The sequence below is a fragment of the Phyllostomus discolor genome, chromosome 14 (genome assembly GCF_004126475.2).
Source record: "Phyllostomus discolor isolate MPI-MPIP mPhyDis1 chromosome 14, mPhyDis1.pri.v3, whole genome shotgun sequence".
Classification (NCBI taxonomy): domain Eukaryota; kingdom Metazoa; phylum Chordata; class Mammalia; order Chiroptera; family Phyllostomidae; genus Phyllostomus; species Phyllostomus discolor.
Genome location: NC_040916.2, coordinates 17,979,969 through 18,006,653, shown reverse-complemented (window position 1 = coordinate 18,006,653; position 26,685 = coordinate 17,979,969). Strand labels below are relative to the sequence as shown.

Sequence of the window (26,685 nt, the reverse complement as noted above, 5' to 3'; positions counted from 1 at the left end):
AATTTTGTCCACACAGTTTTAAGGGTAATAATGCTCTCTTTAATTAATAATTTAAAATGTCTTAGTGAAGAAAGCAGTTGGCAAAACAGCATGTGTCACCCTGGCCAGGTGGCTAGAGCATTGTCCCGTACACTAAAAGGGTGTGGGTACGATCCCGGTCAGGGCACGTGCCTAGGTGCAGATTTGATCCCCAGTTGGGACGAGTAACCCAGTCAATGCAACCAGTTGGTGTTTCTCTCTCACATCGTTGTTTCTCTGTCTCTCTGTCTTTCTCTCTCACCCCTGCTCTCTAAAATCAGTAAAACATATCCTCGGGTGAGGGTTTTTAAAAAATGGTAATTTTGATAAGATTTCATCTTTGTGAAAATAACACCAAAACACAACATACACATAGGAAAATGCTTGGAAAGATATAGTTCTAAATGAAATATTAATAGTGCCTCTTTGTTATTGCTTAGCTATGACTGATCTTTATGTCCTCTTTACCTATCCTTTAACAATGGTGGCTTAGCTATGAGTTGCTGTATTAACTAACATACTGTGACTTTCATTTGCAGAAGGGACTTGACGGAACCGGTGTGGATGCAGCCCGACAGACTGAGCCCACGAGTCCACCATTCTCAGCCACAGCCTCTTGTTGGAACAGCCGGAAATTTACTCTCCCATCTCTTGAGTCTAGAGCAGGCAGGGTTTTTGCATAAGGATTTTGAATCTATTTTACCAACCAGGAAGAACCATAATATTGCTTCAGGGCCATTAACTTTTACACCTCAACCATATCTGACCTCACCAGCTGCTCATCCAGATGCCTTGTTAAAACCTAGTGCCAGCCAATATAAGAGTAAACTGGATCGTATCGAAGCCTTGAAAGCAACAGCTGCTTCTTTGTCCAGCAGGATTGAAAGTGAAGCCAAGAAATTAGCTGGGGCTAACATTAATTATGGGTCAGTATGGAACACTGAGTATGATGTGCAGCAGACACCCCAAGAAGATGGACCTTGGACCAAGGCTCTGAGTCCACCTGTGAAAGAGGATACCGAAGATGTTTTCTCTGCCCGAATTCAAAAGATGTTGGGAACCTGTGTATCTCATGCAACTTTCAATGATGAACTTCCTGGAATAGGCAATCTTAGTGAATTTAAAAAGCTTCCTGAGATGATAAGACCTCATAGTGCCATATCAAGCTTCAGAATGAGATCCCCTGGCCCTAAACCAGAAGGGCTGCTGGCTCAGTTGTGTAAGAAGCAGGCTGACTCTTCTAGCTCTGACCTGCAAGCTTGTTCCCAAGACAAAGCCAAAATGTCCCTTGGGTCCAGCATAGACTCAGTCAGTGAAGGGCCTCTTCTTAGTGAGGGGAGTCTCTCTGAAGAAGAGGGGGGCCGAGATGGACAGCCCCCTTTGAAGATAGCAGAAATCTTAAAAGAAAAGGAATTTTGTGCCGGAGAAAGAAATGCTTATGAATCCATCAAAGAGTTTCAGAAGGAAGCTGAAAAATTCTTGCCACTTCCAGGGCACTTAGGTGGTACACAAAGCAAAGGACCATGGAAAGAATTGGCAAAGGGAAGTCCACATAGTGTCATTAACATTTTTACAAAATCATATCAGTTATATGGAAAAGGTGAGAAAAATAAGTAAACCTTGTAATATTTGTATGTTATCTTAAGATAAATTATTGCATAATTTTGGAAAGATAATACCAAAGTACAGATTTTCATTGTTAATTATGAGGAGAATGGAAACATTGTCTATATTGAGATTATCTGTAAGCTTCAATTAGAGTTGTAATTTATTCTTTACATTTTTATTTTTTAGTATTTATTGTCCTAAAACAATCGTTGGTTGGTAGTTATAGAAATTTTGGTCTAATTTAGAGAAACCTTAGATGATGTTCATGGTTGGTTTTTATCAAGTATAGCTAGGTTTTCTGTGACCATAGGTAAGTATTTAAATAGTATGTATATTTTATAATATAATGACTTATTGGGAATATCATGGTCAAGAATTAAAAGGGGGCAACTATAGTAACATTTCTAATGTGAAAATAAATGTATTACTGTTTGTCAAAACTAATTTTAAAAGCAGACTTTGAGGCCCTGGCTGCTGTGGCTCTGTGGATCAAGTGCCAGCCAGCCTGTGAACCAAAGGGTTGCGGGTTTGATTCCCAGTCAAGGCACATATCTGGGTTGCAGGCCAGGTCCCCAGTAGGGGGCATGCGAGAGGCAACCATACATTGATGTTTCTCTCCCTCTTTTTCTCCCCCCCCCCGCTTCCCTTCTGTTGAAAAAATAAATAAATAAAATCTTAAAAATAAATAAATAAAAACAGACTTTGAATAGTAATGTACCTCCATATTTGACTCCTGAAACAATAACTTCTAAAGTTTCCTTCTTATCCCTGAGATTCTGCAACACAATTTTTCTGTGATGGACTCACTTCCTTCAAGTCCCCTTTTCTGTTCTTACTGCCATGGGTAGATTCTACCTGTTTTACGCTAACATAACCTTCGAACTTCAGGTTGGAGAGTGAGGCTGAGCCTTATGTTAGCTGTTGATACTGTAGATTTTTATTTCCATTCTATGTGGTGAACAACTTATTTAACAAATGAATTGATTTCATTTGTTCATTTTATACTTAATTGAATATCACATTGCATTTTCCTAGAATTCATATTTAGCCACTTGTTACGACTTTCTATAGACTTACATATGCTGTTGATCTCTTTGGTTTAACACATTTCTGTAGACGATAATTTTAAAGTTCTTTTGATTTTAAAGTTCCCTTGATGAAAGCAAAGTGCTTTTAAATCAGCACCTTTGTTTTTAATAAGAAATTTGGGTTTGTTCTAATATCCTTCTGTTAGATTTTCATTAAGATTTTATAGTTGTACTGAAATATTTACAGTTGAAATGATGTTTTATCTGGGATTTGGCTCAAAATAATCTTTAAGGGGAGTGAAAGTTGGGGAGAATTGGAAGTTTAATTGAAACTGGGTTGATCATGTATTGGTGATTGTCGAAGTTGTGTAATGGATACATCTGTTTCATGTATTCTTGAAAATGAATAAAAAGTTTAAAATGTATTGTTAAATATAAAGATGAATTGAAAAGAAGCACTAATAAAAGCAATGTAAAATATCCCTAAATCTATGTTGTTAATCCCCACGTTGTGGAATGCTTTGCTTGTGGTAATTTTATTTTTGTTTTAAAACGCATTTCGATTCTTTCTTTTGACAGGGTTTGAAGACTCGTCGGAAAGGGGCAGCTCTGCCCTGCGGCCTGTGAACGCCAGCATGGCCCCTCTAAGCAGCGTTTCCTACGAAGATGATTTCGTCTCCTCTCCAGGGAGTGGGACTTTGACAGAAAAAAAGCCAGCTCCTGAACCTTGGTAGGAATGTGTTCACGATATGGAATGATGTCTGAAGAGTGAGGAAAACGTACAAGTGAGAGCCGTGGTCTGAATATTAGTCAGATTTTGCTGCTTAAAGATACACATTGAGGGTGCGTAGTGCAGTGGTTACAAGGGCACAGGCTCTGGGTTCAGACTGCCTAGGTCTAAGTCCGGTCTCTTCTGATCATTAGTTTTTTGTCTTTGGGTGTTTACGTGACCTCCTTGGGCCTCACTTTCCCCCCTCCGTGAAATGGGAAAGAATAATCGTACCTGTCTCATCGAGTGTTAAGAATATTCAGTGAAATACGAAGAAAAGGGCCTGGAACATCGCAGGTCGTGAAGTCAGTCTGCAAGTCCCCGGTGGAGGGTCGTATTGGTTTTCTCTGGTAGAATTGAGGATGAGGTAGATCCTTGGCTTCGTGATCTCAGGTAATCAGTAAGTTTTTTTAATAATTGGGACATCTAAAATTTTGCAAAGCTTTGAAGAATAACTGTTACAATGTTACTATTTGTTGAGCACTTCATGTGCAAAGCACTGAGAAGACTGCATTCTTAAGCCTGATAAGATCAGTGCCATTGTTACCATTCCTACCTAAGGAACTGCGGCACTGAGGTGAGGTCACTTGTGTGAAGTCGTACAGCACGTGAACCAGACTCTGCAGAGAGAGTTTCCTCCCTAAATTTTGTTACTATATAAAGGGATCTGTAATTACGTACATCACTATTATTTTCTTCAAAAATGATAAATTATAATCCATATAAAATGACTGGATGACCTTTTAAAAATAGTTATGTCTAGTTGGACTAATGAAAATAATTATTATTAAAATTACAGGAGGAAAAGTGTAGTTTTAATTTTGAGCTCTAAAGGAAAGATTAAATTTTAAAATCAAAACTTGTAAGGATTTTATTGTGACATTTAATATCACCAGTATGATTTATTGCATTTTATTTCTAGGTTGAAGTAGAACATACTAAATCGTCGTTTCCTGTAAGATTATCAAAAGGAAACTAATGATCATATACTAAATTATACATCTGAATAGAAACTGAGGCTACATTTTCTAGCATGCAGCATTTTTTTTTTCTCCTGTATCTGACTTGTCCATTTTTATTGACCTCACTTTAGTAAACAACAGCCTGATATTTTTCTTGGTAGTAAACTGAGCCATACGAGACAGTCAATCCAGGCTTATGGTAGTAAGAAAACGAAAAAGAAAAGTGGAGGGCATCTTTGAGTATAGTTATATTTTCCTTGTGGTTAATATATCTATACTTGAATATATCTATACTTTAGCTGCATTTTAAGACTTGCTATTTCTTATTTTTAACTACTACTATTCTTTGACAGTATTGGTGGTAGCATTTTGGGCATGAAGGAGGACCATTCTAGCAGGAAGTCTGCTTACGATCTTTCCTCTGTGGATGTCACCTCCCAGCATTCATCAGGGGCACAGTCTGCTGCATCATCTCGTTCATCTACTTCTTCCAAAGGAAGAAAAGGAAAAAAGGAAAAGACAGAATGTAAGTGGAATTCTGTTGAGTTGACCAAAAAGTCCATACAGTTTATTCTGTAAAGTAAAAGACACATTCTTCATTTTTACCAATAATTTTATTGATTTGGATATTTTGAGTACGTCGGCTATCTCCCAGTGGTATAACATTGATTGTTCTCAGTTTATGCCTTGGTTTGATCATTATCAATTTCAACTCATCTACCTGACTGTGGAGCATCGTCCAGCGAGAAATCTCCCGCATGAAACTTCGCAAACCACTTCTGACACTTTCAGTTACTCACAGCACCTTCTCCATGCACTGCACAAATCTTTTTCTGAGTTTTAGTTGCGTTACTTTTCTTGAAATAATGAAGCATAAGATGCCAAAAATGTTGTGTGTTTTCTTCCATCTTCAGTATTAAAATATCTACACAAAAATTCACCAAATTTGATGTTTGTTTTTAAATGCATACTGATTTGACAGCTGTCAAAATATAATCTAACAGAATTGTTTCAAATGAAGTTAAAAACAACTACATGCTATTAGAGCCATCTGACAGGAAAAAACAAATGAACTTTTTGGCCAACCCAATATGTGGTGATTATTTTTCTCTTACCAATGATTTTGTAGTAGTGATCTAAAGTTATGATTTTATTCCATAAGCAATTAGGTAACTTTCTTTATGACAATGTAATTGGCTTTTATGTTTATTATTACAGTAATACCTTTTGATATATTAATAGTATAAATATTTTCCTTAATACAAAGGAATACATTTGCAAAGATAAAAAATTAAGGGTTGTAGATAAACAGGCATACAAGAAATATAAATCCCCATTGAGCCCTCTGCTCAGAGATTACTATTAACCCTTGGTGCCTATTTTTCCAATATGTACATAAAAACCCATGCACACACATCTTTATTTTAAAAAGAAAAATAAAATCATACTGTTTTGTAGCTGCTTTTAAAAAAACTTTATGGTGTATCATGTATATATCTGAACATCATTATATATAATAATCAAATTTTCTTAACTGTAAAATAAAAATAACAATAAATGTTTCATTAGGTAATTTTGAAGCTTCCTTGAAATTAACAGATAGAATGTGTATTTAGCATAGTACCTGGTCCTTTGGACACTGTAAGTATTTTTGAGTGATAGAGGAGAATACCTTTCAGTCCCCTCCTTCCTTATCCTGGCTGTGTTTGCTGTAGAGGTGAGAAGATAACAGTAATTAGGCAAAGGTCTCTTAAACTTACAGGATGGTCCTGAGGGAATGAATGATATGCTTCTAAAATGTTTTTCTAAATGTAAAATACTGGCCCTGGCTGGTGTGGCTCAGTGGATAGAGTGCCGGCCTGCAAACCAAAGGGTCATTGGTTCGATTCCCATTCAGGGCACATGCCTGGGTTGCAGGCCAGGTCCCCAGTGGGGAGTGTGCAAGAGGCGACCACATACTGATGTTTCCCTCTCTTTTCTCCCTCCCTTTCCTGCTCTCCAAAAATAAGTAAATAAATAAAATCTTTTTAAAAAATGTAAAAAATTGTTGAGTTTTTAAAAAAAGAGGGAGGAAAATCAGTCAATATAGAAAACTATTTAAAAATTTAAAAATACCTGTACTCCTTCTGCCTACAGATAACCAATGTGAACATTTTTTTTAGATTTATTGTGAAATATACGTAATATAAACTTTATCATTTTAAACTGTTCCTTAGTGAACAGTTCAGTACCAGTAACACATTCACATTGTTGTGAAATGATCACAACTATCCATTTCTAGACCTTTTACATCATCCCAGACTGAATCTCTGTACCCATTAAACAGTAACTCCCCTTCTTCTCTTCTCCCCACCCCTGCTGACCACTTTTTACTTTCTGTCTCGATGAGTTTGGCTGCTTAGGTACTTCGTGTAAGTGGCAGCATACAGCATTCATCCTTTTGTGTCTGGCTCGTTTCATTTCGCATTATGCCCTCAAGTTTGCTCCCTGTCGTAACATGTATCACAGTGTCCTTTTCTCGTAGCGTTGAATAATACTGTTGTGTGTATACACCACATGTTGTCCTTGCATCAGTTGATGGACATTTTGGTCGTTTTAACCTTTTGGCTCTTGTGAATAATGTTGCCGTGAACATTGGGGTTTAAACACCTGTTTGAGTCCCTGCTTTCAGCTTTTTGTATATATATCCAGATGTGGACTTCTTGGGTCAAATGGTATTTCTGTGCTTAATTTTTTTATCCTCACCTGAGGATATGTTTTTATTGATTTTTAGAGAGAGGGAAAGAGAGAGATACATCTATATGATAGAGAAACATCAATTGGTTGTCTCCTGTATGTGCCATGACTGGGGATCAAACCCACAACCTAGGTATGTGCCCTGACCAGGAATTGAACCCGCAACCTTTTGGTGTACAGGATGATGCTCCAACCAACTGAGCCAGCCAGGGCTTCTATGCTTAATATTTTGAGGAACTGCCCTACTGTTTGTCATAGAAGCTGCAGTATTGTATATTCTCACCAGTAATGTCCAGGGGTTTCAGTTTCTTCATATTTATGCCAACACTTGTTTTCTGTTTTGTCTTTAATAATAGGCATCCTAATGGGTATAATATTAACATTTTTAGTAAGAATCCTTTCAGATAACTTCTGGCCTGTGCACATAGAAAGTGTTAAATGTATGGGATCACATCTTACGTGCTGTGTTGTTCTTTCAGTGGGCTACAGATGTCTTTCTGTCAGTACATGTGGATCACCCTTTGTAATGACTGCCTCGCTTTTACTATTTGAATATATTGTAATTTAGCCAATTCATCATTGCTGGGCATTTATTTTCTTTTTTCCCCCCACTATAAATACTGCTGCATTGAAGTATCCTTACAAATGTATCTTTATGCATTAGTCTGGTTCTTTAAGGGAATATCCTAGAAGTGAAATAATGGGGCAGAGTATATCATGTTTAAAATTTGGGTACATTTTGACAGCCCTTCAGGCAGCTAGTGTCGCTTTGTACTTCCAATGTGAGAGTGCTAGCAGAAATTATTTCCTCATAGTTAACCTAGTAATAACTGTCTTGCAGATTAGAAGCATTCTGAAAGGCTTTTGTAGGAACATTAGACATCGTTTTACCAGCACTTTCCAGAGTCTCTTCTTGTGAAATACCAAATTCGATGGCAGAGGCTGTGTCACAGCTGTTCCGAGGCTTATGAAAGAACTCCGTGGTTCTGTACATTTGGGGAATTCTTTTAAGAACGAAATAGGCCTTTTACCTACCAGATTCATCAACACTTTTAATATGCTAATATGCATTATTTATTTTAGGAAGAGGGTGAGGCTATAGTATGAAGTATTATCTAAATTTATTTTACTACAGAATCATTCCTTCAACCAGCATGTTATGGCATTAGAAGTCAGCTGTACACATTTTGTGAAATGCCAGTTTTGCTCAATTCTTTTGCAATTTCATGCTTTATGTTAATATCTCACTTCAGGTTAGTTATTGGCAAAGCTTGAATTCTGACTTTTGACATTCAGATTTTTTTACTGCCATATATTTACTGTGCAACTTAAAATATGATATATTAAATAGGAGTATAAGCAATATGATTCATTATAGGTTTTTAAAAGTTATAATCTAAAACATTATATGTAGTATAGGTAGTGTTTTGTGGCTTTTCATTTTCCAGTCCCCTGTCATAATGCCTTAAAAATTAATGCTGTGCCCTTGCTGGGGTGGCTCAGTTGGTTAGAGCATCGTCCCATAACCGAAGGGTTGTGAGTTTGATTCCCCGTCAGGGCACATCCTGGTTTGTGGATGTGATCCCAGGCCTGGACACATACCATTCATTGCCTGTCCACATGCATTGGGAAGGCAACCAACTGATGTTTCTCTCTTCCTCCTTCTCTCTCTAAAACCAATGGAAAAAGAAAACGATATATACTTTATTTTTCACAACATCATCTTAAATATAGTTCTTTATTCCTGAGTTCTAAAATCAGTATAATTTTTGTTGTGTATACTCCACCTGGTGGTGAAAAAAGATTGTCTGCATGCTTTGTACAAAAACTCCTTCCTAATGAAGTTAAAAGTAGTTAGTAGATTAAAGTGGCAAACATCATTCCATACTAAACTCTGTACCTATTAAACAGTGACTCCCCATCCTTTCCTCCTGTGCCCCGGCAGCCCCATTCTACTTTCTGCCTCGATGAATTTGGCTAGGAAATGGAACCATTGTTGAGTGCACTCACAGTTCAGTAGAAGAAAGTACCTGTAATTGTGCAGTTACCATCACTATCCATCTCCTCAACTGTTCCATCGCCCCAGACTGAAACTCTTCATAAGTTAAATAATAACTTATTTTCCCGTCCTCCCTGGCCCCTGGTACCAGCTGTTCTACTTTGTGTCTCTATGAATGTGCCTCCTCTAGGTACCTTAAATAACTGGATAATCAGAGTATTTGTCCTTCTGTGATGGACTTAATAGCATAATGTGTTCAAGGTTCATTCGTGTAGCATGTTGGAATGTCCTTCCTTTTTAAGGCCAAATGACACTTCACCATATGTGCAGACCACATTTTTGTGTTGGTTTGTCTGTACATCTTTCACAGTGTTGAAGGGCACTTGGGTTGCTTTTACCTCTTAGAGTAAGCTGCTGCGAACATGGGTTTAGAGGATATTTTTTCCCTTTTCCATTTTCTTTTGATCATTAGCCATATATCTGGTTTTTAAAAATTCATTTAGTTGCCGTTAAAAATGTACATAGAATTCTGTGTTCTGCTGCTTTTAATCTTTTAATGTAACAGATATTTTCCCATGCTGCTATTGAAACATGTCATTGAGATGAATGATACATTAAGTGTAGAGTCATGAGGCCTGGGTCGATGTCCTATTTCTGCTGTTGACAGTGTACCCTTAAGCAAGTGGTCTCATAGGTCTCTAGTTAAATGAGCATATGTTACCTACTTCATAAGGTGTTTAAGGAAGTATGGTAATATACATGGAAAACATTTTAAATTATAAAGTGCTATTTAAATATTTAAGTTACTGTTATCTATGTAATTTAGACAACTCTTCTGTTGCAAATGTAGGTTGAACTTTTAAAAATTATATAAAGTTGTTCATTGAATATTATACATAATTTTTGTTTGTTGGTGTCAATAATCTCTTTAAGATTATGCCTATAGGTGAGATTATTCTCAGTCAGAGAGTATGAACAGTTTTGTGTATCTGGCTGCACAGTTCTTGCCATAAAGTTTTTCAGAAGGATTGTGTAGTCCAATTGACAGTTGATACCTTTTTTCTCCAGCTTTGGGTATCCCTGAAAGACTTCTTTTTTGTTTACTCTTTCTTAGGTGTAGAACTGCGTATTCGTCTTTCTAAATAATTTGATTACAGGACCATTTATTCTTAATAGCAAATACAGGAAATGTTAATGGAAGAAACTTCACTTAAAGGGGAGCAGAAGGATGAACTTTATTTTAGATATAAAGAACAAACTTTAAACATAAGTCAATTTTTAAATATTCTGCTCTGTACTAGTTATCTGTCAGTTATTTTTTAGTACTTCTATTGGGAATCAGTTTTATAAGAAATTCTCTTTCCAGGGCTGGAATCACTCCCTGGAAATGTTCAGAGCTCGCTTCTCGATGAGGAAAAAGTGCTCTCCGGCTCAGAGCGCAGCTCTCCTCGGGGGAAGAAACCCGAGACCAGCAGCAAACCCTCTGTCAAAGTCCAGCACACTCTGGACACTGATAGCACTTTGGAGGATCTTTCTGGGAGGTAAAGTGATGTATGTTTTATATTGTGATTCATTTTAATTAAATTTACAATGTGATTGGTGCTCAGAGAATCCATTTAGTAAAGTCCTGTATTCGATGTGTAGATGCTGCAGGTGTGTCTGTAGCTCCAGTCCTCATCTGTTTTAGAGTAGGACCATCCCTCATCCAAACTATTAACAGCCCTTCCTTCAGAAGATCTCTGCCTCTGGCACAACCCTCTTTTCTATTCTGAATGCCATTGCCGCAGCTGTTCTCATGGCTCAGCCAACCCTCTGGCCGGGCAACTGCTTTCCTTGGGGTACTTGGGCGGCTCACAGTCACCCCACAGATGAACTCCTAAGAACTTTATTTGAAGTGTTTTCACTAAGCTACCACAAATTATCTCATTTCCTTTGTGCATTTTGCTTCTCAACTGTGTTCTTCTGCTCTTTCAACACAACTACTTAGCATTGGTTTTGGTCTCATTATTTATTTCTTCTTCTGAACTTTTCTCTCCTGCTCAATTTATTAGATTACTCAAGCAGATTACGAAATCTCATTCTTACTCATATATTGTTATGGAGTTTACATACTTTGTCGTTTTTCCTTTTGGGTTAAAAACAAATAATAAAAGAATAGTTTGTGTCATTTCTTAATGCTTAATATAAAATGATATTTTTCTGTTTCACATACATTTTTTTTCAACAGACTTGATCTTTTACATATGGCTGTAATTTTATTGCTATATATAAAGGGTTTCGCCTTGTACTACAGTATTGAGTCATGGTGCATTGACATTGTAGAGGGAAGAGTTAAGTGGCAGTTTAATCCAGAGGCTCCTTTCCCACGTTACTGTGGTCAGGGTTTGCCCCGTGGCAGTTTGCAAGTGGAGAGAAGAGGAGGGCTCGGAGCAGTTTACTCAGCATGAGGCTGTGTTGAATGAAAAATGCCTGAGTCACAGCTTTTCAAAGCTGATGTTAATAAAGAAATGCATGTTGTTCTTATGAATTGTTTATGTGGTTCCTGAAGTAGTTTTCCCTTCTCTTACTTTTTTTTTTTTTTAAACAAATCTTCTAGTATCTCCTCAGACAAGGGAAGATCTCAGAAAACTCCAACTTCTCCCCTATCTCCAAGTTCCCAGAAATTGTTACAGTTTGACCTTCCAGGAACTTCATTAGAAAGATCTAAGTCCTCAGTTATAATGCCTCCAACTCTAACAGGATTTAAGCCTAATGCATCTTTTCCTGATATGAACATGGCTGCCGGCAGAGCAGCTGTGGAGATGACTTCAACACCAGGCAAGTTGACCCGTGCAATTGTAAATTTAAAAATAAGATTTATTTTTTAAAAAATTTCTTTCAGTTGAATCATAAGGGAAAGCTTTTTTTTTTTTTTTTAAATGAGTGATTTCTCTCTGAAGTATTAAACAGAAACTGTGCAGGGGAATAAATATTTAGAACCATGAGAGATTCAGTAGTGGTGCTTTTCTTCATCTTGCCAGCATTAGCAAAAGCACGTTGAAAAGTGTATGCTGTGGATGTACTCCTAAGCGTTTACAGGTATATGTGTATGTATACACCCATGCATGTGCACCCCCCACACACACACAAAATAAGTAACTATTAAAATACATTGTACTCAGAAGTTACTGTCTTTGTTTTTGGCTTTTAAATGAGAAATGAATTTTAGAAATCCGAGCTATAACTTAATTTCATGTTCACCTCTGCATTTGGCAACTGTCATGCCCTCCAGGTTCACAACGCTTTTCCCCTGCTGGCCTCCAGCATCGCATGGCAGCCGAACTGAGCTACTTGAGTGCCATCGAGGAGTCTGTGCGCCAGCTCTCGGACATAGAAAGGGTGCGAGGCATCTCGCTCGCTCAGCAAGAGAGTGTCTCTCTGGCTCAGATCATAAAGGTATTTGTGGGGTTTGCTACTTTAGTTCTCTGTGTGTTTTTTCTCTTTTCTCTGCTATTTAAAATAGTCTTAATGATGAGTTAAAAATAGTGGGTGGTCACTAATTTTGATAAATGATAAGTGGTTGATGTCTGTCCCATTTACTGTCTTTTAGAGTAAAAGTTTAATTGGTTGCTTCAAAAGATTTGTGTTAGGAAAAGAGCATTGTATTTAATATAGTCACTGTGTTGTAATAGTTTATTATCTTAGCATTAATGGTCGAGCATTTCTTTCTCATGAAGGCACAGCAGCAACGCCACGAAAGAGACTTGGCTCTTTTGAAATTGAAGGCTGAACAAGAGGCTCTGGAGTGTCAGCGACAGTTAGAAGAAACCCGAAACAGAGCATCTCAGGTGACTTACTTTGTAGCAAGTACTAGCTGTTAAACCTGAATTTATATCTTTGAAATCACTGTAGTATTTTTTTAATTATATAGGAGTAAAAAAGAAAAGATGTAAAAGTGCCACATGGGTTAATTTCATGTCATTTGATTCTTGTAGCAAAGTTGTGAAATTAAGTAGTCAGGATTTAGCCCCAATTTAATAAGTGGTACATAGTGATTACTTGTCTACAGACACATCAGTGCATTGAAAGTGCAGTTAAGGAGGCCTCCAGTAGTGATTTTAAGACTCCAAATTTTAAACTTCAGATTTTGAGACATGAGAACTGGATAGTAGTCCAGTGGTTTTTTCACAATGCATTTGCTCCGTGAAACAAATGCACAAATTTACAAATTGTGTGATATGACAGGAGTTCTTTCTCACCCTCTTTGTGCACAGGTCCACGCAGAGTCGTTGCAGCAGGTGGTTAAATCACAGCGCGATGTGACCGAAGTCCTGCAGGAAGCAACTTGTAAAATAGCTGCTCAGCACACAGAGGCCGCGCGCCTCACCACGGACGCAGCGCGCCAGATCTGCGAGGTCAGAGCCACTGAGAACTCTTTTCTTTGTAGTCTTTACCTAGTTCTTTTTAGTCGATCTGAGTAACTTTGGCCTTTTATTTCAGTGTCTTGTACATTTGAATGTATAGAGGCAGAAAAATAAGATGAAGAGCTCTAAATGGAGTGAGCTTTTTAAATACTGATTTTACTGATGAGTAATGTAGAAATAACAACATGCACTCACTTTAAGTATAGTTTGAGGACTTTTACATAGAAAAACGTAGTTACCTGTTTATATTTCTGTACCTTATCCATCCACGCCTGAAAGCACCACTGTGATCACCACTTCCAGCACTCTGAAAAGCGCCCCAGGCCCCTTCGCAGCCGTCCCCCAGCTCTGGTGCCAGGCAGCCACGGATCTGCTTCACGTGAAGATGTTGCATCTTTACCCAGAGGGGTGGTACTGCCCTCTGCTGTACCGAGGACAAAGCTGGAAATAGTGTTACTGCTGTCTCCATAGAGGGCATCATAATGGATAGATACAGTTCCTGTTTATGTTAGCAGTTACTGCTTAGGGTTGCTTGTGAAATGATTGTTATTGAAAAGTCACGGACCTACTGTACGTTGGATACTATGGGACTGTGCAAATAAGTGTAGTGTAAATTTTCTCAAAAATTTTAGACAGCATTAACAAAGACGTCAAAAACACTTCAAGTCATCAATGCACCAATTGGGAAAAAAAACGCAAAAGGAGTAATTCGTGCAGCGGCGGCACTGCTGGCTGAGGGGGAAAGCGTACTGCACGCCGTTGCTCAGAAAAGACGCAGAGAGGAAGTAGTCATCGAGTTGGTTCTTGAAGAAAGATTTAATTTTTGGTTTACTATGGCTCATTAAATGACTTGAAGGTTTTGTGTCTAATTTATAGATTTATATCTGGGTGAAACCTTACAGATTATGTTGTATGTATCTCTCTATTTTTGTAAGGAAGCTGTTAAGACTTTAAAAGTCTAAATGACTTGCTCACAATATTTCACCTATTATTGCAAAATTTGCTCGCTCTCAGTCCAGCAGTCTTCGAAGACACTGCTCTTTCAGTTTTTCATCTACTTTTTTGCTTTGTGGATTTTCGTATTTAGATGGCAGAGTTGACTCGAACTCACATCTCAGATGCCATTGCTGCTTCTGGAGCTCCCCTGGCAACGCTGTATGACCACCAGCGGCAAAACGCCCCAGACGTCGAGAAACAACTGAGGACCAGAGCTGAGACAGACAGGTTAATATTCAGTCCTCGTCAGACATGTAGTGACTGTCTGCTGTGTTCCAGGCACTGTTGTGGGTGCTGGGAACATAGCTGTGGGCGTAGAGCCCAGAAGGGAAGGCAGCCATTATCAAACAGTCACTTAAGAGAACGAGCACTGTAAACCAACGTAGGTGTTCATGGAGTAAAGGAACGTTGTCTCTGAGCCATACAGCAAAGAGTTTGAAGAGCCCGTCATGGGGGTCCGGGAAGTTCTTCCTGAGGAAGTGAAAGGAAGTTTTGGGGTGATAACGGTGGAGGAAAAGGAGCCAGTGATGTAAAGGGGGTGAGGGATAGAGAGGTCAGCACGTGTGAACGTGGGAGGAGAGAAGGAGGGAAGACCAGTGGGACTGGAGGCAGAGAGCAGGCGGGAAAATGGTGGGAGACGGTGCAGGGGTCAGACCGTGGCAGAGCCTCGCAGACCCTCAGGGTTTTGTTCGTCCCGGAGCAGTGAGAAGTCGTCGGAGAGTTTTTGTGTGGGGCCGGGTGCTGTGACCACGTCCGTGTGTTTGCTTTTACATCTCCTTTTGACTGTCTCTAAGTCATAGATTTTAAAAGTCTATTCGTGTTCATTGATACTTGGGGTGTTTTTTGCTTATTTCTTATAATAAAGCAGAAGATACTTTTTAATATGTTATTTCTATGAATGAATGCCTTCAAATACCTTGTTATTCCATAATTCCTGTTCACTCAAGGTTTTATCTCAATATTAACGTTGAGCATTATTTAAAATCTTACTCTTACTAAAGACTTTAAATGTTTAATCAGTTTTTATTTTCTTTGTAGGAAAAGTCAATCTGTTTTACTCTCTCACAGCAAAGAAGGGACCCCTGACTCAAAGCACCAGAAATACTCTCCTTCATATGATAGTTTTTCTGAGTCTTCGAGGTACAAGAATCACGACAGAAGGTGAAAAGAGTTCAATGTAGTCAAATCTGATAAATGACTGAGAAATTGCTTTTTTTTTTTAACAATTTAATCTCATTTATTTAAATGAAATAATATCTTCCCTTCAGAGTTCTGGCTTCCCCATTTAATTAGCTGATTTATTAGTTGTTTCATGTAACAATATAGCTGTTATTCCTTGAAAACCTATATTGTATAAGCACTATAGTTTGTTTTTAATACTTAATCTTTCATCCAGATTACCCTATTGTTAACATGTTACTGCATTTGCTTTAGCAAGTAGAACTTCTACAAGGTGATAGAGGTCAGCACCATCTAATGATGTAGATTGTCAATTGGATTTGGCAGTTAGAGTTTAGGTAGAGTTTATAAGAACAGCTCCAGTAGAGTAGTTGCAGGGGAAGCACACTGCAGTAAATCGTGATGTTCGTGAAGAGTGTGGAAGTGGAAATAACAAGGTAGAAGCCCCTTTTCCCAGTCGGCTGGTTTAAAACGAAATGAAATGTGGGTATGCTAGCCTGAGAATAGTGCTTGCTCATTATGACAATTTAAACTTGAAACCGTCCTCTTTCCTACTCATCTTTTCTAAAAGTGTCTTCTCAGACTGACGTCTAGTTGTTATTTTTATGTTTTACCATTACATCTTTCCTCATTTTATACCTTGATCATAAGCCCTATTCCCTTAACCAAATAAGTTCACTTTGAGGTTACGATTCTTATTGTCGCTGTTTTTTGTTTGTTTCTATAATATTCGTAAACAGAAGTAGTAGTGGCAGCAGCCGTCAGGAAAGCCCTTCAGTTCCATCTTCTAAGGAAAATGAGAAGAAACTTCACAGTGGAAAGATGGAGAGTTCCATTGATGAACAGGTTCGGACGGCCGCAGATGATTCCCTGCGCAGTGACAGTGTGCCATCTCTTCCCGACGAGAAAGGTAACTTCCTCTCACATGTCTGTGTAATCACTTGTTTGGGGAGGCTTCCAGAACCCTTTGAGATATCTGTGACTGAGCTAGTTAATACAGTTAAACGTGATCATGGTGAAGACAGTGTTAGACATCTGATAGTAATGTGTCCAGGGGAGACGGTTGTAAGGCCACACACCATGCCGGTGATGCTCGCCAATGTTTCATACGATTGTGCGCCACGATCCTAAGGGGGGACAAAACTAAATTTAGGACAGTGTTCGTGCGAATGACAAATACACACTCCACACTGAAAAACTAATTTTGTCCTATTATAGATATGTAACAGAAGCATTAAAAGGATACATTATTAGAACTTTACATGTTGAACAATATAAGAATATAATTTCTTATACATAATAACAACATCAGATACAATAACTATGTTAAAATTCATTACTCAACTCTTTCTAGATTATAAACAAAAGCTGTATTGCTAGCAAATCACGGGCAGTAAATAACAAAGAAAACAGAATTTGGCAATAAGTGACACCTTTAAGACATGAAGTCAGAATATTATTCCATTTTAGAAATTTACTTTTATTTTAAATTTTTTGTTGTTTTTTACTTTTTTAATTAGTTTACTTTTTATTGTATGTTTTCCCCATTGCCATTTATCCCCCCGTACCCTCTTCTACCTCAACATACCTACCTGCCCCCTTGCAGTTACCACACTCTGGTCCGTGTCCATGAGTTCTTTTTCTTTTTTATTTGGTCCCTCCACTCCCTTTCACCCACCCAGAACTGTCAGCCTGTTCTCTGTGAGTCTGTCTCTTTTTCCTTGTTAGTTCAGCTTGTTCGTTAGATTCCACATATGGGTGAGATCATATGGTATTTGTCTTTCCCTGACTGGCTTATTTCACTTAGCATAATGTTCTCCAGGTCCACCCACACCGTCACAAGGGTAAGATTTTCTTCTTTTTTATGGTAGAGTAAAATTCTATTGTGTAAGTGTCTCATAGCTGTTTTATCCACTCATCTACTGATGGTACTTGGGCTGTTTCCATATCCCGACTATTGTAAATAATGCTGCAGTAAACATAGGGCTCATACATTCTTTCAAATTAGTGTTTCGAGTTTCTACAGATAAATTCCCAGAAGTGGAATCCGCTGTGTTCCACTGTGTGTAACTGGCCCTTACACTTCAGGCCAGCTGCATTTTTTGAGTTAACTCCATACTGCATTCCACAGTGGCTGCAGCAGTCTGGGGCGTTCCCACCAGCAGTGCACACAGGTCCCCTTCCCCCACATCCTCGCCAGCACTTGTGTGTTGATATGCTGGTGACAGCCATTCTAACAGGCGTGAGGTGATATCTCATTGTGGTTTTAATGTGCATTTCTCTGATGATCAGTGACGTTGAGCATCTTTTCACATGTCTTTTGGCCATCTATATGTCTTCTTTGGAGAATTGTGTAGTTAGGTCCTCTGTCCATTTTTTAATTGGATTATTTTAGGCTTTTTTTGGTGTTGTATAAGTTCTTTATGAATTTTGGATATTAACCCCTTATCATATGTATCATTGGGGAATATGTTCTTCTATTCAGTGGTTGTCTTTTCATTTTGTTGATGGTTTCCTTTGCCATGCAAAAACTTTTTAGTTTGATATAGTCCCATTTGTTAATTTTTTCTTTTGTTTCCCTTGCCTGAGGGGATATATCAGAAAAAAAATTGCCATGAACAATGTGTCTGAGATTTTACTGCCTATGTTGTCTTCTAGGATTTTTATGCTTTCAAGTCTAATATTTAAATCTTTAATCCATTTTGAATTCTTGTGTGTGGTGTAAGAAGGTAGTCTAGTTTCATTTCTTTTTTTTTTAAGTTTAAGCAATTTTTTTAAAGATTTTATTTATTTTTTAGAGAGAGGGAAGGGAGGGAGAAAGAGAGAGAGAAACATCAATGTGCGGTTGCTGGGGGTCATGGCCTGCAACCCAGGCATGTGCCCTGACCGGAAATCGAACCTGTGACACTATGGTTCGCAGCCTGAGCTCAATCCATTGAGCTATGCCAGCCAGGGCTTAGTTTCATTTCTTTTTGCACATATCTGTCCAGTTTTCCCAACACCATTTATAGAATAAACTATCTTTTTTTAAAAGAATATTTTATTGAAGCTCTGGTATATGGTATATATATATACATGGTGTATATATATATACCAATACATGGTATAACCACACTGGAGGGGTGGAGGGAAAAAGAACTGACCTAAGTAACGCTGGAGAGTGATATTTTGTGGTGGAAATTATAAGCCTAACTACAAAAATGACAGTATACACACACTTTCCCCCCCACAGGGGTACAGGCTGATAGTTCTCCACATATATTTTGGGGTTGAACAAATAAGTATGTAAATAGTTGTTGGATGGTGGGATCCAGATTTCTCAGTGTTGAAGAGGGAAGTCATAGATACACAAGAAAGGAAGAGTAGAATGAACCATGGCACTGAATTAGTTAGAAACATCATTATGAATCTATATTTGGATGAATGGAGACAGGAAAGAGTCTGTGTGTAGCAGGGGTATGTACCTGGGTTAATATACATGCAAATGATACGTAGCTCTGCCCCTTGATAGAATGAAGAAACAAGAAAATCCCAGTAGTGACAAGGACAACCAGTGCACTGATTGTGGTTTCTAAGTACCCTTCAGTAAAAGAAACTAGAACTCGTTAGAGAAATGACTGATTTTAGGACTGGGCGGGGAAAATACAAAATGAGCTTGGAGCATCCTGTAGTATCAGAAACTAAAGGTGTTTAATAACCAAAGGGTTGTCAGGGAGTGGCATCTGGAAGGCATGCGGGAGCCAACTTAAAAGAGCTGTTGTGTTTTTTAATTAAGCATAGAATCAATGAGTTATAAAATTTTTTTAATTTGCATTTCTGTGATGCTAGTAATGTTAAACTTCTTTTTTTAACTATATTTTGTATATTTATGTTTGCTTTGTGAAGCATCCAATCATGGTCATTTCTCATTTTTCTATAAGGGTATTAGTTTTCTAATTGGTTTGTAGGAGCTGTTTGAAGTACACTGCACTTTTACCATATTTCTTGTACTAATATTTTTAGATATTTTAGTTTTTTCCTTGTTTGTAAGTGAATTTGAATTTTATTTCCTGCTTACTGCTAGTGATTAGTTATGTGAATTGTTATCTTGTCCCATAAAGAGGCAGTGAGCACTACAAATTGAATACCTACTGAAAACTGTTACAGTGATAACATCTACTCCGTATTCTTTTAGATTCCGCTTCTATTGCAACAGAATATTCCCTGAAATTTGATGAATCCATGACCGAAGATGAAATAGAAGAAAAGTCATTTCGATCTCTACTCCCGTCTGAGAGCCATCGCAGATTTAACATGGAGAAGAAGAGAGGCCACCAGGACGACTCTGATGAAGAGACCTCCCCGGAAAAGACTACGTTGTCTTCTGCCAAGGTAGGCGTCGGTGTACCTGGACAGGTGCTTCATGAGTGGTTGTGAGTGTGTTTTCTCAAAGTTGTGAGGATACACTTTGTGCTTGAATTCAGCTGTCAGCCACCAAAACGATTTTCTTAAGTTACCAGTTTTATATTTTACTTTTGCTACAAAGTCTGGCTTTGCCTTCCTTACAAAGTACAATACAAACTTACTCCTTAAGGCCTTTGAGGATCTGAGCCAAAGTTATCTCTAGCTTTTTTACTTGCTTCACTCTTTAAAAACTATATTCTATTTAAAAATTTGTATTAATATAATCCTTACTAAATGGTAAGCTCTTTGGATAACAGGGACACATTTTTACCCTTTTTATGTGCCTGGGACACTATCAGCCTTACAGTAGTTTGTTAAAATTTTAATGACTGAATAAATTAGCAGATGAATGTTATTCTGTCTCATGTGCCTTTTTGAAGAATGTTTTATAGATGATTGGCAACATTTTTAACTTACGTAATTTTTATTGATAGTTTTTTATAAGTGCATACCTCTTTTTCCTTTTTTTTTTTTTTTGCATACCTCTTTTAATGAAGTTAATTACATTCCAAAAGCTTTAGATGATGATCAACTCAAAATAAACTCTCTACAATAGGAGCTGAGCATGCCATTCTCAGGAGGACAAGATAGCTTCTCTAAGTTTACTATGGAGATGGTCCGACAGTACATGAAAGAAGAGGAGATGAGGGCGGCTCACCAGTCCTCGCTCCTGCGGCTCCGGGAGAAAGCCTTGAAGGAGAAGACTAAGGCTGAGTTAGCCTGGCTGGAGCACCAGAAAAAGTAAGTTCTCTCGTGAATATAGTTGGTACTGTTTAATTTCGCCATCCATTGAAAGGACATGCTTTGTTTTTAAATATGTTTTTGTTTCCTAATTTAATTTAATTTAATTTAATTAACCCAGTTTCAGAAACTAATGGGCCACCATCCTTGAAGCACTTGCTTTCAAGACCTCCTGTTCATATAACATTTTCTTTGCATTTCTCTTTTATCACTTAACTGACTCTTATGTTATTTCATACTTAATTTACTTATTTTATTGTAACTTTTTCAAAGCAGTTTTCTCTGGAAAGGGCGCAGTCTAGGGTCTACCTGGATTACACAGGCAGGGAAGTAACGGTTAGGACGGGGGCTGCTGCCTGCAGCCGCTGCTCTCCCCGTTTGTTCCCCTTTGGAAAAGTTTAATTGGCTTCGAGACTTTAGTGGTCGGACTGTTGACATTAGAATAGAAATGTTATCTAATCTTTGTCTCAATGGGAAATATTTGCAGACATCTACGAGACAAAGGAGAAGATGATAAAATGCCCCCTCTTCGGAAGAAACAACGGGGTTTGCTCTTAAGGTTGCAGCAAGAAAAGGTATGTCAGGAAAAACACACCTTGAAGAGAATTTATCATACTAGCAAGTTAGATTGTGGAATCTATTATTTTGCCTAATCTCTTTTTCTTATTATTACCTTAAATGAAATTTAATTCATGTTTATCACTAGTTATGTCCATACTAATATAATTACAGGAGTTGCTTGGTAGTCTACCATATTTCTCCTAAATTAGGATTGCCTGTCACTGCTATCTTACTGTAATGTAGAGTCAAACCTTGTGCCTTCATTTAGTGTGTAAAATAACAATCCTTTGAAATGCATATTTTAAAAAATTAAGGTATTTGTAAGAGTCTATTTAGATTAATCTTTTACTCACTGTTTTCCCAAATAGATTTCCAAGACACATATTAGTTATAAATGGATAAATATTTTGACTTAGTGAACTCAGAAAGAAAGACCTGGGATTTGAATCCTGGAGACGCAGCATGATGTAGTGGTTGGAAATTCAGCTCCAGCCCTGGCTGGCATGGCTCAGTGGATTGCCTGTTGGATGCCCACTCAGGGCACATGCCTGGGTTTCAGGCCAGGTCCCCAGTAAGGGGTGTGAGAAGCAACCACACATTGATGTTTCTCTCTCTGTCTTCCTCCCTTCTTTTCCCTCTCTCTAAAAATAAATAAAATTTTTTAAAAAGTAAATAAATAAACTGAGGCTAATAATGATAACATACTTTGTAGGGTTGTTGGGAGGAATAAATGAATTAATACATACAGTAAACTTAGAATAGCCCTTGGCATAATGGTAAGGGCTAAATAAATGTTAGTTATTATTTGAATTCCATCTTTGTCCCTTGGAATTGTTAGTCATGGTCAAGTTTAAGTAACTCTCTAGGACTTAATTTCCTTATCAGTACGATCAAGATTATATATATTTCACGTGGTGGTTGTGAGAACTAAATGAGGTGACATAGTCAGTCTAGTTTTCTTTCCACTTGCTGACCCGTTGCCAGTTACTACTTACTTTGTTAGATGGCCAGTGAACGCCATCATTTGAGTTATGTGCTGGGTTACTACTTAAGTAGCCTTTTCTTTTAAGTTTACCCTAGGAAGCATTACTCATTATATGAACTCGAAAGAATTCTGAACTTTGGTTTATGTAAAAAAAAGAAGTTGTATCTTTTTAATCCAGAAAAGTTGGGTTTAAAAGACTGTCATTTTGCCCTGGTGGATGTGGCTCAGTGGCTCGCGCTCCCAGGCAGGGCCCGGGCCTGGGTGCAGCCAGGCCCCTGGCTGGGGCGTGTGAGCGGCAGCAAGCATCTCGCCCAACAGGGCTTCACTCCCTCTCTGTCTCCCTCCTTTTCCCTCTCTCTGAAAACAAATAGATAAAGTCTTTAAAACAGTGACAAAGACTTTGTTATTTTAAAAACTTAAATAACTTTTTACAAATGTTACAGTAGTTTTCTCTTTGTAACGTAGAATAAAAACTAGATTTACAGATATTTCCTCTCATGCTGTGAGGTGGTGTTTTCACTTCAGTAGTGTGCTTTGAAGCACAGTGTTTAATTTTAACGAGTCTAATATTTTATCACATGCCTGCTGATAACATACTTTTTTAAATTGGGTTTTATTAGATGTCATTATTTTGTTTTAAAGATGTACTTATTCATTTTTAAGGGGGGAACAGGGAGAGAAACATTGATTGGTTGCCTTCTTGTACGTGCCCTGACCGGGACTGAACCTGCAACCCAGGCATCTGCCCGACGGGATTGAACAGACGGCTGCCTGCTTGGTGGGACAGTGCCCGACCCACTGAGCCGCACATCAGGGCACATTTAGTTTCTGTTAGTTAGAAAATGTATTTGTTTTGGCTTAATTTTTGAAGAATGTTTTTACTGGGTATAGAGTTATTTTCTTTCAGCATTTTCAATGATGTCAATTTCCATTGTTTGCTGGTTTCCATTGTTTTTATGGAGAAGTCAGTTTTCTTAATACTGTTCTTCCAAAGGCTGCTTTTAAGATTTTTAAAAAAATGTGTCTTTGATTTTTAGTAGTTTTGCTATGATGCATCTAGGTATCATTTGTATTCATACTATTCAGGGTTTGCTGAGCCCCTTGAATCTGTTGTTTGTTGTATTTCACCCATTTTTGAAAATTATCTTTTCATGAGTAGCTTCTGTCCTGTTCTCTCCCTCCTTCCTTCAGAGGCTCAAAGTAGACATTTGTTAGGCCTTTTGGCCATTTACCACCTCTCTCTTCTACTCTTTTGTTTTTATGTTATTCTTTGAAGCCATTTTTACAGAAACATGCCTTCTTGTGCTTCAATTTGGAGAGTTTTTTTAATTGGTCTTTGAATTCATTAGTTAAATGTTATGTGCTGTAATGTGGACTGTTAAATCCATTTAATTTGATTTTGTTCAGTTCTATAATATCCATTTTGGTTTTTTAATAGATTTTAAATCTTTGTTGAAATTATGTTTGTTAAAAACATTTTTAAGATTTTATTTATTTATTGTTTAGAGAGGGGAAAGGAGGAAGAAAGGGCGGGAAACATCAGTGTGTGCTTACCTCTCACACTCCCCCTATTGGGGATCTTACCTGCAACCAGGCATATGCCCTGACTGGGAATTGAACCAGCGACCTTTGGATTCACAGAAAGTTACCCCACAGAAATAAAAGCACAGTGGTTCAGTGGTTGCAGTACTCAACCACTGAGCCACACCATCCAGGGTGAAATTCTCTGCATTTTCATCTATTTCTACATATTCTTTTGAACACATTCCTAATCATTTTAGTTATTTTGTCTGCTAAGACTAATATTTGGATATCTCTGTGTCTGCTGCTGTTGTTTGCTTTTTTTTTTTTATCATATTAGCCTTTTTGCATGCCTAGTAATTTTTGACTGCTGGACACTGTGTGTGAGTAACTGCAAGGCTCCAGGAGATGTTACCTTCCCCCAGAGAGGATCTGTTGTTTGCTCTGCCGTGCAGTTTGAGTGCTCAGCTGTTCACTTGAATCCTTTCAAGGGCTGATGAGTGGAGTTAGTGTTGGGTCGCAGCATTGGTAAACCTCAGTCTACTTATGTTTTGCGTTGACCCTAGCTAGGATGTGACCCACCAGGGATTTCAGCTGAAAGCCAGGCAAACCTTTTTACCAGCACAAAGGACTGTGGGGATTGCTGCTCTGCTCTTGAGAAGTTTCTGGTTTAATTAACTCATTAGCTTTCTGTCTGTGCTGCTACAGAAGTGGCAAATACATTGAGGGGGAGACTGCATTTGAAGCCTCTTCAGTCTCCAGTTTTGTCACTTCAGTTCTGTGTTGGTGGGAGCCGTAACTGGTGTAACCGCTTTATGAGCAGTGTGACTACACCTAGTTAAGTTCAGGACATGACTCAGCAGTTCTTTGCCTTGGTATAGATTCTAGAGAAGCTTTCACATACATACAGGGGAAAATGGAAACAATTTCTTCATTAAGAGAATAGATTAAACAAAAGCATATTCCTGCGAGAAAGTGTAATGCTGCAGAAAATGAGCACATCAGTTATCAGCAGTGACCAGTAGAGAGTTCTGAAATGAAGGTAACGTTCTGTTACCTGTGCTATCCAATACAGTAGCTACTAGCCCCGTGTGGTTTTGAGTACTTAACTTAAAATGGGATGAGTACAACTGAGAAACAGAAATTTTAATTTCATTTAATCTTTTAAATAGTGCAGCAGTAGCTCTCCATCTATTAAAAGCATTGCATTTGTTTTTATAGACAAGCAAGATACAAAAGAATATGTATAACATGATACCACTCTCGATAATTACAAAAAATCCCCGATCAGTAATGCATGTTCTGTGGAGCCACTCACACACCAGAAGCGCACAGACACATGCAGGGGTGGCACACGCACACTTCTAGGGAGTGAGTGGGAGAAAGGCACGAGTGGGGCTTAGTTTCATGTGTAATGGTTTATGTTTGAAAAAGAGATTTGAAACAAATACAGCACACTGTTCAGTCCCACTGGTAGGACTTTGAGTGACTAGTTTTTCTGCATATTATGTTTGTAGTACTTTAGAATGTTTTTAAAGTAAATGTGAAAAAAATACTCTTTGATCCAACTGGATACCCCTGGAAAGTTACCCTACAGAAACAAAAGCACCAGAGTGTGAAGATGTAAATGTACTAAGATATTTATTGCAGCTAAATCAGTAAGAATTATTTTCACTGGTACTGTTATGGCTGAATGGTCACATTATCTTTGTACAAGTGTATGAAAAAAGAGAATATGTTTTCCTATGTGTTACTCCTTTTTTTTTTTTTTTTTTTTGGTGAAATGCACATATTAGGAAATAACCATTTTAAATTGAATAATTCACTTATACTATTCACCACTTAAAGTGAACATTTTCTTTATATATCCTATGGCTATTTTTAAGAGAGAAGAAAATTTTTTCCCTCCTTGAAAGAGTGTCTTTCTTTTGGGCTGAGATTGGGTGAATTTATACATTAATTGGTTCAGAAACTCAGGTCTAAGCTAGTAGCAGTTTTCAAAAGGTCTCTGAAACCTTCCATGTTCATGATAATAATGGGATGTGAATTTTCCCTTTTTGTGTGTTGACATTTTTCACTAAATGATGCAGAAACAATGGTGGTTGACACTGCTGGTGCCATAGCCCAAATCAGGGCAGCGGGACCAAATTATGTAAGTAGTCAGAATGTGTTTTACTGCCACACACTTGAAACTAAAAAAGAAAAAAGAAAAAAGCTATTTTCACAGAAAAATGCCCTGGTTAAGAAGTAAAAAAAAATTATTGATTTTATTGAGTGTTGACCTTTGAGTACTTGTTTTTTTTTTTCATATCCTGTGTGATTAGAAATGGAAAACCCACAATTAAGCACTTTTGCTAGAAACCGAAGTACAGTGATTATTAGCCAAAGGAGGATAATTTGTACAGTTGTTTGAACTGCAAGCAGAACTAGCCATAGTTTTTCATGGAATTCCATTAGACTTGAAAGAATTATTCAGACACAAAATTCAAACTTTCAAGCAAAAGTCAGAATTTTGAAAAATTTTTATCTACCACCCAATTCAATACTGATGAACTTTTCTTTTGAGATCAGTGATGATATTAATGAATGTAATTTTTGATCTACTATAATATGTCAGTATTGGAAGATCTGCATAATTCATTGAACTATCATTTTCTAAATGACCATTTAAGATATTTTTTTAAAAATCAATCCAGATAATAGAGATTTGCAAAACTCGACATAGTATTTTTTCAC

The 26,685-nt window shown here is 37.8% G+C and overlaps 1 protein-coding gene across 5 annotated transcripts in view; it reads left to right on the top strand.

Moving 5' to 3' along the window:
* The window catches only part of CEP350 (centrosomal protein 350), a 112,454-nt gene that overhangs the window by 41,694 nt on the left and 44,075 nt on the right, over positions 1–26,685 (top strand). For all 5 annotated transcript variants that reach the window (XM_036015010.1, XM_028530572.2, XM_036015009.1 and 2 more), the window contains 14 exons: positions 558–1,618; positions 3,234–3,384; positions 4,739–4,911; positions 10,487–10,661; positions 11,717–11,937; positions 12,392–12,555; positions 12,837–12,947; positions 13,374–13,514; positions 14,611–14,747; positions 15,558–15,680; positions 16,439–16,608; positions 19,873–20,069; positions 20,698–20,882; positions 21,370–21,457. In XM_036015010.1, the coding sequence (XP_035870903.1) occupies positions 558–1,618; positions 3,234–3,384; positions 4,739–4,911; positions 10,487–10,661; positions 11,717–11,937; positions 12,392–12,555; positions 12,837–12,947; positions 13,374–13,514; positions 14,611–14,747; positions 15,558–15,680; positions 16,439–16,608; positions 19,873–20,069; positions 20,698–20,882; positions 21,370–21,457 (3,097 nt within the window). The remainder of the gene's footprint in view (positions 1–557; positions 1,619–3,233; positions 3,385–4,738; positions 4,912–10,486; positions 10,662–11,716; positions 11,938–12,391; positions 12,556–12,836; positions 12,948–13,373; positions 13,515–14,610; positions 14,748–15,557; positions 15,681–16,438; positions 16,609–19,872; positions 20,070–20,697; positions 20,883–21,369; positions 21,458–26,685) is intronic.